The sequence below is a fragment of the Mytilus galloprovincialis genome, chromosome 6, assembly GCF_965363235.1.
Source record: "Mytilus galloprovincialis chromosome 6, xbMytGall1.hap1.1, whole genome shotgun sequence".
Classification (NCBI taxonomy): Eukaryota; Metazoa; Mollusca; class Bivalvia; order Mytilida; family Mytilidae; genus Mytilus; species Mytilus galloprovincialis.
Genome location: NC_134843.1, coordinates 90,764,133 through 90,782,504, shown reverse-complemented (window position 1 = coordinate 90,782,504; position 18,372 = coordinate 90,764,133). Strand labels below are relative to the sequence as shown.

General features: G+C 32.0%; 1 protein-coding gene across 2 annotated transcripts in view; it reads right to left on the bottom strand.

The window, feature by feature from the left end:
* Nucleotides 1-5,515: 5,515 nt before the first annotated feature.
* The window catches only part of LOC143080675 (calcium-activated chloride channel regulator 4-like), a 50,370-nt gene continuing 37,513 nt past the window's right edge, over nt 5,516-18,372 (bottom strand). For both annotated transcript variants that reach the window (XM_076256650.1, XM_076256651.1), the window contains 7 exons: nt 14,385-14,606; nt 13,252-13,539; nt 11,165-11,383; nt 10,458-10,731; nt 9,183-9,347; nt 7,574-7,783; nt 5,516-6,047 (listed from right to left, as the gene is read on the bottom strand). In XM_076256650.1, coding sequence (XP_076112765.1) covers nt 5,641-6,047; nt 7,574-7,783; nt 9,183-9,347; nt 10,458-10,731; nt 11,165-11,383; nt 13,252-13,539; nt 14,385-14,606 — 1,785 coding nt within the window. In that variant the 3' untranslated portion in view covers nt 5,516-5,640. The remainder of the gene's footprint in view (nt 6,048-7,573; nt 7,784-9,182; nt 9,348-10,457; nt 10,732-11,164; nt 11,384-13,251; nt 13,540-14,384; nt 14,607-18,372) is intronic.

The following is an 18,372-nucleotide window of genomic DNA, read 5'->3' as shown; positions in this document are numbered from 1 at the left end:
CGGCAATATTTACAAAATCAAAGCCTTTATTGACATACTTAATTTTAATAAAATGTTTTTTATGATCTTCAGGGCGATCAATTTTGGGAAATAATTTAGAATAACAATATGCCATAATAATTTGAACAATTTCATACTTAGGACTGCTATATGAAATTGTGTTGCAATCCTCCAAAATTTTATTTAACTTATTAACCGGTAACGAACAGAGTTTTGTTAACAGATAATGTCTGCCGTTGTTTTTTGAAATAGAAATTAGGTCCGAAATATTGGTATGATTGGCCCGAAATTTTCTTTGATTGCGATTTGTTCTACGACCGTTAGAACGTTTTTTACGAACAGTTTTAGAAACTATATCCAAAATGTTAACGGAATTGGTTCTAGAAATATTACCAATTCCCATGATATTATCATTTAGACCGAGAGGGTAAACTGTCTGTAATTTTTTAATCCAATTTAATTCAATTATTTTCCGTGATCGTACAAACTTTGAATGCGATTCACCAGGCTGCTTATTTACTACTTCTAAAGGTTGAACTGCTAAATATTTAAAAGGATGGTTGTGCTTCTTAAGGTGTTGGTAAATGATACTTTTGAATTTATTGGGTCTTTTAAAACAATACAGATGTTCTTGAGTGCGTTTAGATGAATATCGCCCAGTTTCTCCTACGTACTGAATACCACACCCCGCCTTGTTTCATGTGAGTAAATAAATAATACTGTTTGTTTTTCAAGTTATATCAGTTTCAAAATTTAAAGAAAATGTGCGCCCATTAAACGTGGACCTTACCGTATTGTTGGTGGAAAAACGGGGACATGTAAGTCATTTTTTGGCATGACACTTATCGATAGAAGGGTAACCACGAGTTTTATTGTTAAAAATGTTAGCGATGGTAGTATTTTTAGATAACCGATTTTGAAGATTGAGACGTGTAGATACCTTTTGAACAAGTTTAGTATTTAGTAATTTTCCATTTCTAATTTAGGTGCCAGCTGAAGGACGCTTCCGGGTGCGGGAATTACTCGCTGCATTGAAGACCTGTTGGTGACCTTCTGCTGTTGTCCATTCTATGGTCGGGTTGTTGTTTCTTTCACACATTCCCCTTTTCCATTCTCAATTTTATACGACGTTATATTTAAATACCAGTCCCGATACTCCAATATCACTTACGTGACAGACAATACCAGTTGCTTTGTAGAAATAGTGATTGCTTCCTAAAAACAAACATTATGATGCATCAAATCCCTTTACAGTAGGACACACAAATTTGACTTAACAATGCCGTTAAAAAAGGGCTTGTCATTATACATATACAGACATAAGCACTAATGACAATAAACAATCCATGTTAAAAGCTGTCGAAGTATACATTTATAGATAGCCATGATATCAAATTGTATTCCAGCGATTGATAGGAAGGCGGACGAAATTGAAAGCTTGTATACATTGTTTAGTTGTCAATCCCTAGTTTTTTTTACTTCAATGTTCGCTCTTGAAAATATGTCCCAGCAACCAATATATCTTCCTCGTGCAAAGCTTTGATTCCTTGACCGGCTTTGGCTTAAAGTTTTGGTCTTTTTTTGGGTATACATGCTTTTCATTTTTAATAAGTTTTCAAATATTGTGTCCCCAAGCATCTATTGTCGAAAACGAGTCTGGTTCCAAATATTTGGCATCGTTAATCTTACTAATATAATGTTCACCAATCCCATATGAAGGTCTGGATAGAAAGCTTCATATTCTGGATTCTATAACATTTTAGAGCATTTCTCTTTATCTTTGAAAATGACGCTCATTATAAAAAAAATCTAATGAAGTTGATTTTACCATTACATTTACCTTAATTAGGATGATTACATTCAGCTTTAATATCTTCTGTAAGTAATACATTACCTTTGTGTTTTATTTTCCTTAATTATTCAATTACCTCTGCACGAAATTATTCTCATTGAATACGACTTAGGTCATCTATGCCTGGACAAGTCAGAATACTCATAAATTGTTCACCATCTAATGATATAAATAATAACCAAATTATCCCTCCTATTGCCCTCTGTCCCCTGATCACCATGGGCAGGTGGCAATGGGGATTTGGAGCAAAATAAGTATTCCCCTTTCAATGTCATTTGCAAGTAAGACAATTTTTGACTTATTTTTTGCAATGTCATGAAGCTGATGGATGTGTTCACATCTTATTAAATTTGTGCAAAACTGTGACAATTTTACGTCTCTTACTTTAAGTAAAGCATTGTAAAGCATTTTAAATCTCTGGGTTGAATGTTATTTGTTTTGCATTACTTGTAATTAGATCTTTCAATGTTGGCTAGTATACTTGAGGTTTTACCAAATATTTATATTTCGTATACTGAGCCGTTAAGTCTCTGTCTTTTTGGTAATCTACAAAATGGTTATGCTAAAAAAAGTTTTCACAATTGTCACTTGATCACTTTCAGTTAAAATCGTAGCTTTACATGATCTTTTTATAAAATAGTTTTAATGCAATGTGATTTAAATTTGTATTCTGTATGAAATGCAAAATGTGGCGAATGGTTTACCGAATCATAATATGTTTGAATGCAGCTAATGATAGTATAATTTATTGATTTATTAAAGTAAGTGGTAGAATCCATTTCTTTTCTATGCAGATAACCTAATTTCACGTCAAACAAAAAGCAACTTCACCGACATAGACAATTGTTGACTCATACAATAAAACATTGAATTGATCGTTAAAATTACCAGAAGATAGATGAATGGTTTAGAGACCAGATTTCCTTAAACATTTATACTAATAGGTTATCTTATAATCTTTACCCCACATTTTTAATATAATATATGGTAGATGAAATATGATATAAAGCCTTCTTGAATATGATAGGCGAACATGACCTTAGATGGAAGTTGCTATCATTTTTATGTCAATAGTTGCCATATAGCTGATCAACTGTTTCGGTTCCTTCACATTAATGGATTTTGGCTGCAATACACATTTAAGGATTAGCTTGCTGTAAAAACCAGGTTAAATCCACCTCTTTTTTCTAAGAAAATACTGGTATGAAGTAAGGAATATGACAGTTGTTCTTCATTCGTTCGATGTGTATGAGCTTATGATATTGCCATTTTATACGGACCTTTCGGATTTGCATTTACCGTAATGGATATAAGCTGACAACATAATTGACTGTTAGAGGCTAATATCTTACTTAAAACATTGATGAACACGTCGAAAATTAAATAAAGAAATGTTGCAAGCAAAGATTTATTTTCATCAAGTGTGAAAATTGTTTTGTGAATAAATTGTTTAACGTTAAAGTATATCTACATGTTGGCCCCTGTAAACAGTTGTTCAACTTAAACAATAGACAAAAAGAAAGTACAGCTTAAGATCAACCACATGTATTGCTACATGATGAATACGACACAGGGTATTATGAGTATCATGATTTTTGTGTGCGCAAGGTCACTACAAAATATTTTCCGTGAATACCTTTACATACGTTTTGTGCTTCAAAATGGATAGAGTGATGAAAGTATATGCTTTATGTAAAAAAACGAAGAAAGGGATGTCGTTATAAGTGATTGTATTGTAATTGAACGGTTGTTTCAAACTTTAGATTTAAATAAAATGTTTATTCAGAATCTACTCAGATATATTTGATTTCTATGTGGATTACAAAGAGGATATAGTTATAGCAGCTAATAATGGCAAGTTTTATGTATGTTATATTTCAAAATGTAGTCCATGGTTTCTTTCTCAAGTTTGAATATTACTAGATGAATGAGAGAGAAAAAAAAAGTTTGGCATATGAAGACCGGTTCTCGTTGAACCGTATCGAGCGCACCGCACTCAATATTACTTAAAACTTATAATTAATATGAACAGACGAAGAGATAACAATGTGCAATCAGTTATATTCATTTGTTGTCCATCGGAATTTTCAAGATACTGTTATTGTTTACCCAAACGGTACCAACTTAACACCCCCTTTCCCTGTTTTTTTCCTTTCTGAAAGGTCGTGTCGCTCTTTTTTCGTTTATTTGTGTATTGATGTCCCTTGTATTTTTTAATGTTCTCGAAACAAAATTTCGTCTCTCGATTTCCCTTTGCCAAAAAATATTTTATAAAACTATCACTACGAACAAATTGCGAATGGGACAAACGATAGATGTGTTTGACAGACAACATGTGGTAACGTCTTCTTTGATTCTGGTTCCCATTTTCATTGTCGTTCATAAGCGAAGGGTTGCATTATAATCGTATTCAAGCAATGATTGGAGTCTTTGAAACAACTTCTTGTGTGACAGGGTCATATTTGATTGATATATCAAATATTATATTGTTGATCATTAATTTTATTGCAGTGTTTGATAGTTTGATTACTCATTGTTTCTATTTCTAGCACTATTGTTCTAGTATCATTCTCATTTCCCTTTAATGAACCTCTTTTCTGTAATATCATGTTGGAGGGAAAATTCTAACCTTTTGATTGGTCAATCTTTAGACCAAAGGCCTCACTATAAGTCTTTATTCTTTCTGGTTGATTTAGATTGCAGACATATTGGAATGCAGTGAAAATTACTAGCTTGATATATTCAACTCTGAATTTCATGATATTTATATCATACTTTTTGACCTCCATTTTGTCAACAGTAACAACATATTTGAATTTTAAAAGCTTTGGTTGAACGGTTCGTTAGTAAATACACGGAAACAACTGGAAACACCATTTTCAATCATTCAAGAACCATAACTCCTGAACGGTATAAGTCAAAATCGTCATTATTGAACTTGCCCTCCATTTTGACATCAGTAAATACATATTAAAATTTAAAAATCTCTGGTTGAACAGTTCATGAGTAAATGCACGGACAGGACTAAAAACGCAATTTTGCAATATTTCAAGAACCAAAACTCCAGAACCGTATAAGTCAAAATCATCATTATTGAACTTGACCCTTTTAGTTGTCAGTAACAACATATCAAAATCTTAAAAGCTTTGGTTGAACGGTTCATGAGTACATGCACGGACATCATTTGGCTACCACCCGCCCGGCCGTCCGCCATTGATCCCCAAGTCACAAAAATCCGGTTAAAATCAAATATCTCGAAAAAGAGCTCCGGGACCTATCTATATATTTAGCTTATTTTGATCTTTAACTCTTCCGGTTTATAGTATCAATTTTAAAAGTTTTGCTTTATTTTATATCACCCAGTATGTACATTCTTCAAGTCTAATCTGTCAACCTCAGCGTTTACTAACTACATTTTGTTTTATTTCAATAATGTTTCATTCGGGAAATTAACACATAGGAGAAAAAGAAAGCATTTTTGTTCTATATTTATTGATAAATTTGTAGTCGTTGTTCGGCTACACATATGCTTATAATAATGAAAGGATAATGATATTGATAATATTAATAAAAATAGAAAAAAACTAAACAAACAATTTTGAGTTATATAACAACTCATTAATAACTAATCTAATGAAATAAATTTTAGACAAGAAAAAAATATCGCATTTATCGTTTTTCTGTTTCAACAGAATATTCTTTATTTTTCTATGTGTTATTTTTTATCATTTTATGCTGATGACTAACAACCTGACATACGAGAACTTAACATACGAGTTTATCAATAGCTATACTGGTCCTTTAGAGCTTCCACCGCCTCTTCTCTTCCTAACATAAATTACACAGGACACCAATACAACAATCAAAATCAAGGCCAGGCCTGCCGATATACCAATTAGGAATGTACTTCGAAAACCAGAAGACCAAATACTCGGTTTTTCTTTAAGCCATGACGGATCAGTTATAACCGAAACAGTGACAACATTCGAAATATCTCCAGTATTATTAAAATCATCAATAGCTCTTACAATTACAAAGTAGGTTGAGTGTGTGCCTTCTTTGTTCAGTTTAAAAGAGAATGACTCCTCACTTCCAGCTTCATTTGGGATCTGCTCTGAATGTAAAACTTCTTGTTGGTCTGGAAAGGTTGTAATTTTCGTGTAGTCTGCGGAAATTCGAAAATCATATGCTATTGCTGAAAAGCAAACCAATAATGCGTTTAAAATGACAAAGAAGTAGGTATGATACATTGTTTTAAGTGCTATTTTTGTTTCAAATTTTAAAATTCACAACGTCTTTTAAAATATTGGTATTTATTGTTGAATAAGAAGAGAAGTAGTGTCTACTTTTTGGTTAATATTTTACCTTTTTGATAACATTGTGATGTTATAAACATGCTTGTATTTAATAATTGACATAAAACGGCCAATAAACACATAATTCTTTTAATCATTATACTTTAGCAACAGCTTTAACTTCAACATATTTCACCATCTTTTTGAAAAATTTACGTTTGGATACACTGTTTTCACATTTTCCCGTTGAATGCCAATATCCCGGAATAAGGCTATTTGGATAGTTTCTGAATTTTCTTTAAGATGACCATAGTTACGTTTAAAAGGATCACACGCTCGTGTATATATATTTAATGACTAAAAATACGCATACATTACAGATTTATTTTATTGCTAACATATGAATGTTTAATTTGAAGGATGTATAATACATAACAAAAATCGAATTCACGGCACCCTTAATGTGACTATCTTCATTCTGCTTTCAAGTTGATGAATTTACTAAATCCCATAAAAAACGTATCTAGCCTGTAAAAACTTCAGACTGTAATTCTCACTTCATGACGTGCTATTTTGTCGAAAGTTGATATGAGATCAACCCTTAATTAAGTTTTAGTTTAGATAAGTTTAGTTTAAACATATTTATTTATAGTGGATTGGGAAACAAGTTATTTGCAAACTATATTAATCAATTTCCACTTATCGGGTGCGAGTGCTGCCTTGTAGCGACATTAACCTGCTCTTTTTCGAAATCTACAAGGGTGTCTTTAACGTGCGAGAGATATGGCTCTCTCGTAACAAGGGTCAGTAATTTGTCGTCCCCTTCCAATGGACTATCAAAAACCATACTCGCAAATGGTGTCAAGGGAAAGACGAAAATTCAGTCCCTTAGATCAACGCTGACTAGAATACTTAGTAATATGATAGAAACTGTGAACGCAGTAAAATATTTGGTATTATTACATAATTCCCCTTGATGCAACCGAGTTGTGTCGTCTTCAATATTCTTTGTAGTGTTTTGAGAATCAGTGCAGTCATTTCATCGTCTATTTTTTGCCATGATGTTAGCAGTTTGTTTCAGTTTATGAGTTTTGAGTGTGTCTCTTGTTTTATTTGGCTAGCCTCTTAAAAGCTCTAAGGCTTTTCTACCTCAGGCATAGATTACCTTAGCTGGATTTGGTAAAACTTTTAGGAATTTGGTCCTCAATGCTCTTCAACTTTGTACTTTATTTGGCCTTTTTAACTTTTTTGGATTCGAGCGTCACTGATGAGTCTTTTGTAGACGAAACGCGCGTCTGGCGTATATACAAAATTCAGTCCTGGTATCTATGATGAGTTTATTTATACAACAGTATAAAAATTATCTAATCACAATAATAAAAACGGGAATTAAATGGTTTTAGGGGCAATGATTCATCAAAAATACCTGTCCCAGTATCGAAATCATCCCCAACTGCCGTCCATCCTAATGTGAACGTGTTATTATCTGTGTCTACTTTTCTGAGATGTAACGTCAGTATTGGCGATGGTGGGATGACATCAACATCGCTGTCAGATTGGACATAGTTGGAGACAACAACTTCATTTGCCAAATTTACTCGCATAAATTGACCAATCGACTCCTCTTGTAGTTCCACTAAAGAAAGACAAAAATACTCCTGTTTACCAAAAATATTGCACAACTATGTTTGAGAAAAAATCCTAGTCTCTAGTCTTAATTTTAGTCACTAGCTTTCAGTAACTGCGAATACTCTAAAATCGTACTTTACTTTGTTAATTTGAGTTGTTGACACAATTTGTAATGCATTTTTGTTATTCAGTGTTTCCTTTTTTGTGTTATATATCGTCTCGCTATTTTTATATGTAAAACCTTGAATGAGTATTTATTTTCAGATAAATGTTCATGTCTGTTCGTGGACAATGGACAAACAATTTATTTTCTAATTAATATTTCCATTATCCTTTCAATAATGTTATTTAAAGTTACCTGTGAACCTTCTTTTATTGAACGCCATTTTGTTCCAGGTTATAATTTTCTTATTGACATTGTTTTGCATATTGCATGTTTATACTATGTCATAGATCATTTTTTTTTTATTTAGTGTATGTTTACTTGTTTAGTAATTCATTTTAATCGAGGCAAGCCGTTTCAATTAATACATTATAGTGTGTTTTTATGTTGATATGTTATACTTCTGTTTAAGAAAAAAAATCCTTCATGTCATGCTCTATGCTCATTTTAACATGGGAAGGCATTAAATGTGTCGATATATTTCTATAATTAATTTAAGATATGGTCAAATGTAATGCCTACCTTTTTTAAAATGAGCATAGAGCATGACATGACGGAATTATTTCAATTCTTATATGATTTATAGGTCAAAGCGTACAAAAATATCGTAGGAATATTTGTCTGTTTCTTTTTCCTCCTCATGAAGTATGTACCTTTAAATTTTTATATTTAATTAGTTTGAAAACTGATAATAAGGAAAATGTAGGAGTTTTAAGTAATTATTTTTAATTAACTTTTATGTGAGCATTGAAATTTATATAATTTACCAAGAAAAAAGGAAAATAACGAGACTATAAACAAGTTTCTGCGCCTGTGTCAAACATATTTTGTGCTTATCAGAAGACGGCTTTGACCACAAAGCGAAATGAGAACTTCATATTAGAATTCAGATTAGGGTGAAGGTCTGCGCCTGTTAAAACGTTTCAACATGTGCATTTGTTTTCACCAGTCCTTAGCCAGAAACTATTTCAGTGATTGTTGTTTGTTCATATTGTTACATGTAAGTGTTTCTGGTTTCTGTTTTTTTTTAATATTTTTATATTTTTGGGTTTCCCGTTTGAATTGCTTCACACTAGTCATTTTAGGCCTTTTATAGATTGTTGTTCGATGTGAGCCAAGACTCTGTGTTGAAGTCCGTACTTTGACTTATGATGGTTTATTTTTACACATTGTCTAATATCAATTACAAATTCAATTTTGAAATGGACTTAAAATTGCAAAGGAACATAGAACAAAATCAAACCTTCTCCATAAGCCTCTGAGAGAGCCGTCGATACAGGTTTAGATATTACGACAGCTGCATTATATCCTGCTATAATTACTTTAATGCTATGTCGACCGTTCGCTGTGATAAGATTGGGTAGAATGTATCCAGAATAAATACCATCTCCAGCTTCAACATCTGCACCTATAAAAAAAAATCGTAAGAAATTCTATAATAGGATGAACAAACCTTCAATATAGAATGCAATATAAAACACTCCGTTTTCATTCTAAATTCTATTAAAACCTAAATCTGATATCAAGACAAGGATTTTTTTTTTATAGAATATGATCAATGCATGACAGTTTTATATCAAATGCCACGTCAGCTCTAAGACCTGGTACCTGTCCAAGAGCCTATGGCCTATTAACTCGATTTCATAGTTATGTCTTCGTTTAATAAGATGATTAGTAGCATCATATCTGTGTTTACTTAAATGATTTGATTCGTTACTATTTTTCTCAAATTGGGAACGGGAAACACTTATGAACCACAACGACAAAAGACAAGTACTGTACATCAGACTGGTGACTTAGGACAGATGAAAGCAAATGCAGCGAAGTTAACCGTTTTATTAGGTACCAACCTTCATCCTTATCTGAAACAATAGTGTAACATCACATCATAGAAAATATCAACTAAAAAAGGCTTAACTATATCAAAAGACACATTATCAGTAATTAGTGTCTTTTTGTTGTTGAGATATACAGTACCCTCCCACGTCCACTCTGTTTTTGTGAGATGTATTTCTATGTCTATCCATCTGATGATTTAAGCCTATTTCAACTGATTTTTGTAGTTCTTTCTTATGTGGTACTGTTACAGCACTGTCCCATGTTAGGGGAGGGTTTGGATACTACTATCATGTTTAATCCGCCATATTCTGCTTGTATGGGCCTCTCCGAGTCAGGAGCCTGTAATTCAGTGTCATTTGTTGATGTGTTGAATATTTGTTTTTCGTTAATTTTTCTTTACATGAATAAGGCCGTTAGTTTTCTCGTGTTTACATTTGTAATTTCAAGGCCTTTTATAGCTGACTATGCGGTATGAGCTTTGCTCATTGTTGCGGTCCGTACGATGACCTATAGTTGTTATTTTATGTATCATTTGGTCCTCGTGGAGAGTTGTCTCATTGGCAATCATACAACATTTTCTTTTTAACAACACAAGTGTAAATACAGTGAACGAATTTATGATGAGTTTATTTGAATATATTTGTTATTTCTTATGCTGGTTTTTAGTTCGAAAACTCACCAACAGCATTATCCTTCAACAGCAAAGACGATGATTGCCCATTCTGATTTTCAATGTAAGCAATAACCGTGGCTCTTATGACTGGGTTAGCTCCTCTTAATACAGATACATATAAAGGGAACGGTAGGTTTGATGTGAAATTAAAGTTTGAAATTTCAGTCATTACGTCTGTTTGTATAACATCTGCATTTATAGTCCGTGCCCTTGATTGAATACTTATAGTTCCGACAACTCTGTTGATGCTAGATGTAATCCATATCATATATTCACCAATCTGAAAAAAGTCTCTTATAATTGATTTTTACTCACTCTAAACTAATGCAATTGAATAAATGCAGTTATGCGATTGGTTCACTGTACTAGTTGGAACAACTAACTTTTGAACCCAATACATACTAACTGTAAGAATAAACAGAGTTAAATTTAAAAAAAATGAGCAGTCCATTTACCCATACAAAATCAAAGTCGAGGTTTTGGAATACTACAATGTTGAAGCCGGAATCAATATTCAAGATAAAAGTTAGTATGGATGAATTAACTCTTTTCGTGTCACATTTTGGAAGGAACAGAAAGCCTAAGATTTAAAGAAAAATTTAGCATTTAAACAAGATGTAAGTTTATCATATATGAAACACAAACAGCAATTTAATAAGTATTTGCTTTTGTTGTTATTATTTTTAAACGTATAAATCTGGATAAATGCATACCCCTGCAATGCCAGGAATCTTGACGGCAATACCACCTACATCTGAAGAGGCACCTATAATTGTGTATACGTCATCCTCATGGGAAACTGTCAGATTTACATCACGTAAGTTCTCGGCAATCAGCTGAGCTACGGTTTCACGACCTACTGTTCCATCAATATAAAACTTTTCCTCAAAAACGCCATTTTGGTCTTTTGTGTCAACATGAACACTTTTGATCTAAGAAGAAAATCTTATTATGTAATCACTTGATTGCAATTTTTATTATTTAAAAAAAAGAAATTCATCTTAACTACTTTTTTCTTCCTATGAATTAAAGCAATATCCAGCGCAGAGCATGTAAGGAACTGATATAAACTCTGCGACAGAGATTGCAATTAAGGAATTTGTGGGTATATGAAAAATAAATATCAGTAAGATCAAGGATTTTTGTATTAAGTCTTACGACAAGGGCATTAAACCATTGCATTTTTGCGTCGTATGTTGTTTTTTTAATCTAGTTCATTTATATGTTTTGGAGTTAAGTAGGCCGTCCATTTCCAATGAACAAGTACACATTGTGTTTCGGTCCAGCTGAAGCACTCTTCCGATACGGGATTTTCTAACTGCGTTTACTTAATGACTCATTGGTAGCCTTGTCTTGTTTTCTGCTCTTTGGTCGGGTTATTGTCTCATTAACATTTCAATTCCCCGTTTCCATTACCAAATTCGAATGATTAAACATTTCAATTCTGTTTTGTTTAAACTCTCATACTATAAGAATGGTACCTTCTCACATATACCCATATGAAATTTCAATCAGCAGTGGCTTCTGTACCAAACAGATAGTTACCGAAGGTACGGTTAAACAATTTTGCAGGATAACGCGTGGATCAAAGAGAAAAAGATAAAGATTATACAAGTTGTTCTCACATTAGCATATAAACTCTTACCTTTACGGAGCACCTGAGATCACCCCTAGTTTTTGGTGGAGTTCGTGTTGCTTATTCTTAAGTTTTCTATGTTGTGTCATGTGTTCTATTGTTTTTCTGTTTGTCTTCTTTCATTTTTAGCCAGGCTTTGTCAGTTTATTTTCGATTTATGAGTTTGATTGTCCCTCTAGTATATTTCGTCCCTCTTTTACAATCATAGATCTGTTATGTTTTAATTTGCAATCATTTTAAAAAAAAAGTAAATTCTCCAATTCATATGCTTTTGAAAATCAACGACGGCACAATATTAATGCTAGATACTTTATATATTTAAAGACGTAATAGTTGTGTTAAATCGTTATTTAGTCTGCAACCGAAACTGGTCCAGAGTGTTTTGTATTCTAAATCAGTAATAATTGACAATGAACACATTCGTAGTTTTTTTTTATTAATTAACTAGAAAATTACTAGATAATTTTAGAAAATTACTAGATTATTTTCAAACTTTATGTGTCCAAAACACATGAGCTTGTTAGTTGAACTTTCCGGTTTTGTAAAAACTCTTTCGAATTCACCAAAAGCTCAGGCTCTTTCAACAAGGTTAAGATAATGTCACCATGTATAATAGCATTTCATATAAAGGTAAAATTCAACTTGGTTTTCCAGCTTGATGAAGACATTTTTTATATAAACATTTTCACACTTTAGCGAAATCTGTAATGAATTGAAACAACGAGTGCGCTTCCATGGCATTTTACACTCAACAATATTTTGAAGGATATAAATTACAATAAATTCTTGATAACCACTGGTTTCATTCTAGATCGAGATATTATTGATATAAATATTATCAAAATCCCACAAAAAATATAATATATAATAGTTTATAGCGCTTGGTATATGGTTCGATAAAGCATAACCTCATATTTGTTATCGATTGGCAGTTGCTTTTGAATTTTGTTGATATATTGTAGATATAAACCTCCTTAGTGTTTTGTCTTCAAAATTCACATATACTGTAAGAAAAAGTGGTCAATAAAGGTCAGCTTAGCATTTATTTGTCCTCGTTTCGGTCTGCGGCTATGGACATAACATATCCGAATAGACAGAAACCTTTCGAATCGCTTTTAAACCCCATTTAGATAAATCAAAACATCGAAGTTATTTCATAAATACCCGTATTAAAGCATCACTCGACAAATCCTTAAACGGCTCTGTTAATGCATCTAAAAGTGCAGTTGAATTAGCAGATGATGCTGAATAAAAGTAACTCTTTCCACCACTTGCAGAGGCGAGGTCTTGAATTTTTGGATCTGCAGCATTACTTATTGCTAAGCTATGAACAGTTATTCCATTCGATAACAACGTTGGTTGCACATCCGCTATATACGGAGCTCTATTCTCTTGACCATCTGTAGCAAGGTAGATGATTGAGCCATTTACATTACCATTGCTTGACAGAGCCTAAAATATCAGAACTATAATATGTACAAAGTTAGGAACATGAAAGTGGTTGTCCATTAGTTTGATGTGTTTATGCTTTTGATTTTGCCATTTCATAGAGGAATTTCCATTTAAAATTTCCTCGGCGCTAGGCACTTTTGTGATTTTATTATTTATAAAGGGTATATTACGAGTGAACTCTTAAGGAATAAGCTGGTTCCAAATCAACAAGTCTGCATATTTAGACACACGATTCACAACTTTTAACAGTGTATTCTGTGCACTTGTCTTTTAACCAAAGCCTTTGCTGGCAAGTATTCACAGTATTTGCTGATACAAAATCGCCTTTTTAATTTTTTGTTCTCTTTTGTTTTTTGTTATTTTTGAAGTTGTGCTGGTCACATAGCCAATGTTAATAAAAGACTGTTAGAAATAAAATTAACTACTAGTGAGTTTGAGTATCAGTGTTATACATCTCAAAACCAGTGTTATGGACATGGAAAACGTTTATGTCGTCAACGTTATTTATACTAAATCTGTTAGTTATCACCATTCCAATGAAGACTTATCTTATTCAAGAATATTCCCCATCAGCTTTTGAGCTTAAAAGATGTTAATGGAAGTGAAATTACAACTATATCAAGTTCTTTAAAAAAGAAACACAAAATAACAAAATCAATTCTTGGCTATCAGATACCCTCTAGATAATTGTAAGAATACCATAAACATGTTTTGTGAACAGAAACTAGCTTGTGACTCTATCGTCGCTATAAGCATGATAAGATATTATCTGTTGTTGGAATATCAAATCCTGCGTTTTGGTTTAATTATACAGTACATAAGACTATAGAGAAAGATGTAATTACCTGATATGCTGTTTGTAGACCTGCGCCTATCGATGTTGATCCGCCTGTTGTGGTTGGTAAATATGACACGAGAGTAGACCTGTCACCATCAGTTGATATTAAAGTAAGTCCTTTCAATAAAGTTGCAGTACTACTGAACTTAACAATACCCACATAACTGTTATTTGGAAGTCCATACTTAATTAATGAAGCCATACTATCCCTTGTTTGTCGTATGTCACTCTTTTAAACAAAAAATAAATTGTGTATTAAATAGTAAAGTATTTGTTTTGTTTAGTTTCAATGAGTTAAGTGGAACATAAATACACATGCTTAATGTGTTCATCTCGTTTTTTAAATAGTAAACTTAAAAACACTTGAAGATAGCCAGTGTGTCGGCTCGTTTTATGCTCACAACAATTTAAATGTTATGTTTTCCAGATTTCTTTGTGCTACTCCTGAGATTAAAGTATAAAGTAATATTCCTTCAGTTTGTATCCAAATACAATTCCTGACTTTTTAGAGCGATTTCAAGGAAAGTCAAAATTTCGTCTTAAGTGTAATGTACGTTTTACCCTAGTACTGTCGTAGTTAAATTTTAAATAATTGCAAAGTTTGGCACGCGTCACGTTTTAAATTTGAACATTTAACTGTTTCGACTAGATAGATATGATATCACACTCGATACAGTGGTAGAATCAATACATATTTAACGTCCAGCAGGTTATTGTCTATTATATTGCGACTAGAGCTTGTTAACATGATATAAGTGTGCAAATAATTTGTGATACCAGTCCATCAAAGCGTTTTCATTCTTACAAAAAACGTTGCGTGGTTTTCATTAGTGGGAAGCTTGTTGAACCAAGAACAGAATTTAACCAAATACCTCTCGCACCATGTGATGATAAAATGTTACGTTAACTGATAATTATTTTAAATCAATTCACCATTTATTATACATGCAGATGAACAAACTAAAATAGGTTAAGGTGTTTAGTTTTTAACACCCTTGATGGTCCAATGTTATCGTATAATAGTAGTATTTATAATAAAAATTCACTCATCAATTTAACTAAATGGTAATTTATTTATATATTGAACGTTCAAATATTTAAAAATTATAAGCTGTTTTAAATCCCCTTTAGCAAAATTTACCTTCCATTATGGCTATTGTTTGATTTCTTTTCGGTTATCACTCTTCAACTATTTATGTTGTAATACATTCATGTGTTTCAAATATTCGTTTTTGAGCATTACTGATGAAGGTATATCTAGAAAAGCGCTTCAAACGAATAACATTGTTAACGTGTCTTTTTTTAATTTTTTTTTGTTTAATTATCCACTACGACCTATCAAAAACATAAAGAAGGGCGAAAACTATTAAAAATGAAAACACCACTTTATAAATTGGACACTTTTCCTATTTCATCTTCAACAGTCTGTTTTCCCCATTTTTGACATTTTGTTCCTAATATGTCTCTTTATGTGGCCAACACATCGTTGCCATATAATACAATTCTAGGCAAACGTTAAACAAGTGAAAGGTTTAGCTATATATTACAATAGGTTTAATCCACAATTTTCTACATTTGAGAAATTGCCTGTACGATGTCATAAGACGGTGTGTTTCTATTCATTTAATGTGTTTGAACTATATATTTTTTCATTCGATAAAAGACTTTTAGTTTTGAATTTTCATTCGAAATAAATTTGTAAACAATCAATCAGCAAAGCTTTGCTATGGTGCAGCACGTATTGTAGGTGAAGTTTCTACGATGTCACAGAAGCATTAGTTGAAATACGACTAAAGAAAGGACACATTTATTTTATTATCAATTGACTAAATTACAGATAAAAATATGTATTGGTTAACATCCTGACATCTCAGTTTTTATGAAAACGACAATACCATAGTGTAAATGTTTCTAAGTTAAACGAATCTGCTATGAAGAATCGATCTGTACAAGCATAAATGCAAAAGTGAAAAAATAAAAAAAAAAAGAAATCGAATTGCGAAGTCTTTTATATGAAATTTTTAGAATAGGGTACCATTTTTATTTATTTTATAAACACTATTGTAGAAACTGGTTGACATATGTAGCAAGGAAGACAATTTCAATTACTTGAAAAAAGGAAGCACAAAGCATTCCCAGAACAAACAAAAAAATAAAAATAAAAACGCATATAAACTGTATGTCATATAATTTATTTTAACATTTTCCTCTGGGGTCACTAAGTAAAGCATATTTATTGCTATCTCGACAAAAGAAACCTAAACTCCAAAGCATGTACAGTTATTTTAGTTGTTTTATCTTTGAATGAGAAAAGCAACCTTGTTCTAGTCATTTGCATTGATTTTTTTTTAATTTCTTTTATATACATTTCATAAATGCAAAAAAATAAAATACCAAGTTAGTAGGTCCAGTGTTAACATAAATCCTGATGTGAAGTCTTTATTCTACTTTTAGTATTATACGCCTTTTTTCATACCAATATTTCAAGTGCACAAGTTTAAAGGATTATTTTTTGTTTCTAATTGTTCGAAGACATGACAAAAGATTTACTTTTCCTGACTATGTGAGTTTATGTTCTGAGGATTCGATGCCGGGATGTTGGTAATTTCATTTTGTAAACGCGCGACAAATTGTAACTCTGTGTAATACAAACTGTGAAATCGAACACTAATTTGCAATGTGCTGTTAATAAAAGGTTCCATAACGGGTAAGAATTGGATATATCATCGATTGATATCAACTCAAAGAGTTTAATATCAAAACAAAAATAAACGAGCTTTTCGCTTGTTATGATTATCATCAAATAATCGCGAGATGGTAAATTTATTTCTCTTATTTTCAAATTATTTTTGTCCCGGTGAAATGTTTTTGTTGCGCAAGCTTCAATGTAAATATAATTCCGCTCTTTGTATTGCAAATAGTTTGTCACACGCGTAGACTATTGTTAATAGCAGACGATTTTAAGCTTTTAAGACACTTCAATCAAAATATTTAATTTTTGTATCACTTATCATATCAAACTCCGATCAGTATGATACTCGAAATACCTCTTCATTCAGGGCTTTGATAACAGGCGACAACCAAACAAGAGGGACGAAAGATACCAGAAGTACATTCAAACGGATAAGTTTCAAATAAACAATTTACAGGGCATGGGCTCGATTATATATAGCTTCGTTTCGTGTGTATTTTAGTCGAGACGCCATACAATTAACTATCGAGTTGACCTCCGATGACTTCTAATGAATATATGCGCGATATAAACATAGATATAGATATGAATAGATGTCGAAATCTTGCAATTTAATATTTTAGGTCTGTTTAATTTCATTCTATAGATAAAAAATATATGTTAAACATTGACCTGAAAACGAGTGATTTTTGTGTGTATCGGATCAGTCAATGAAATGATTGACCTTTGTGTCACTTTCAATGTTGACATTCTTTTCCTTTAAAAAACTCAACAAGCACGATGCATTTGTAATCAATTTCTAGCTAAAGGGTTAAATTGAAGTTAAAATGAATACGGATTCAATGAGGTCACATTATTTTTTTACAAGTGAATAATTCATTGTCAATGTTTTTTTTACCTTATTTTGACTATATTGAATCAGAATGACTGCATAACGCGAATATCTTTTCACTATTTCACTTTCATTAATGATTGAACAAATACAAATACTATTTTAGATTTTATATTTATCTCGTAGCTAGTGCCCATTTAAACAAAATGCCGCCAAATAGAATAATTTCAACAGGTAAATGAAAATAATTTTGTTGTAAGGTATACAGTATAAATGGAGATTTGAAATATTTTTTACAAGATGAATAATTTTGTTGTGTATAGTACGAGAACAGAATGAACATTTATAACCATACCAAACACTTATCAAAGCTGGTATATATTAAAGAATAAAGAGACGAGATATAACACTAAATAAATAACAACTTGTATCAACCGGTCAAATTAACACAAAAGTACGATTTGAGAGTAC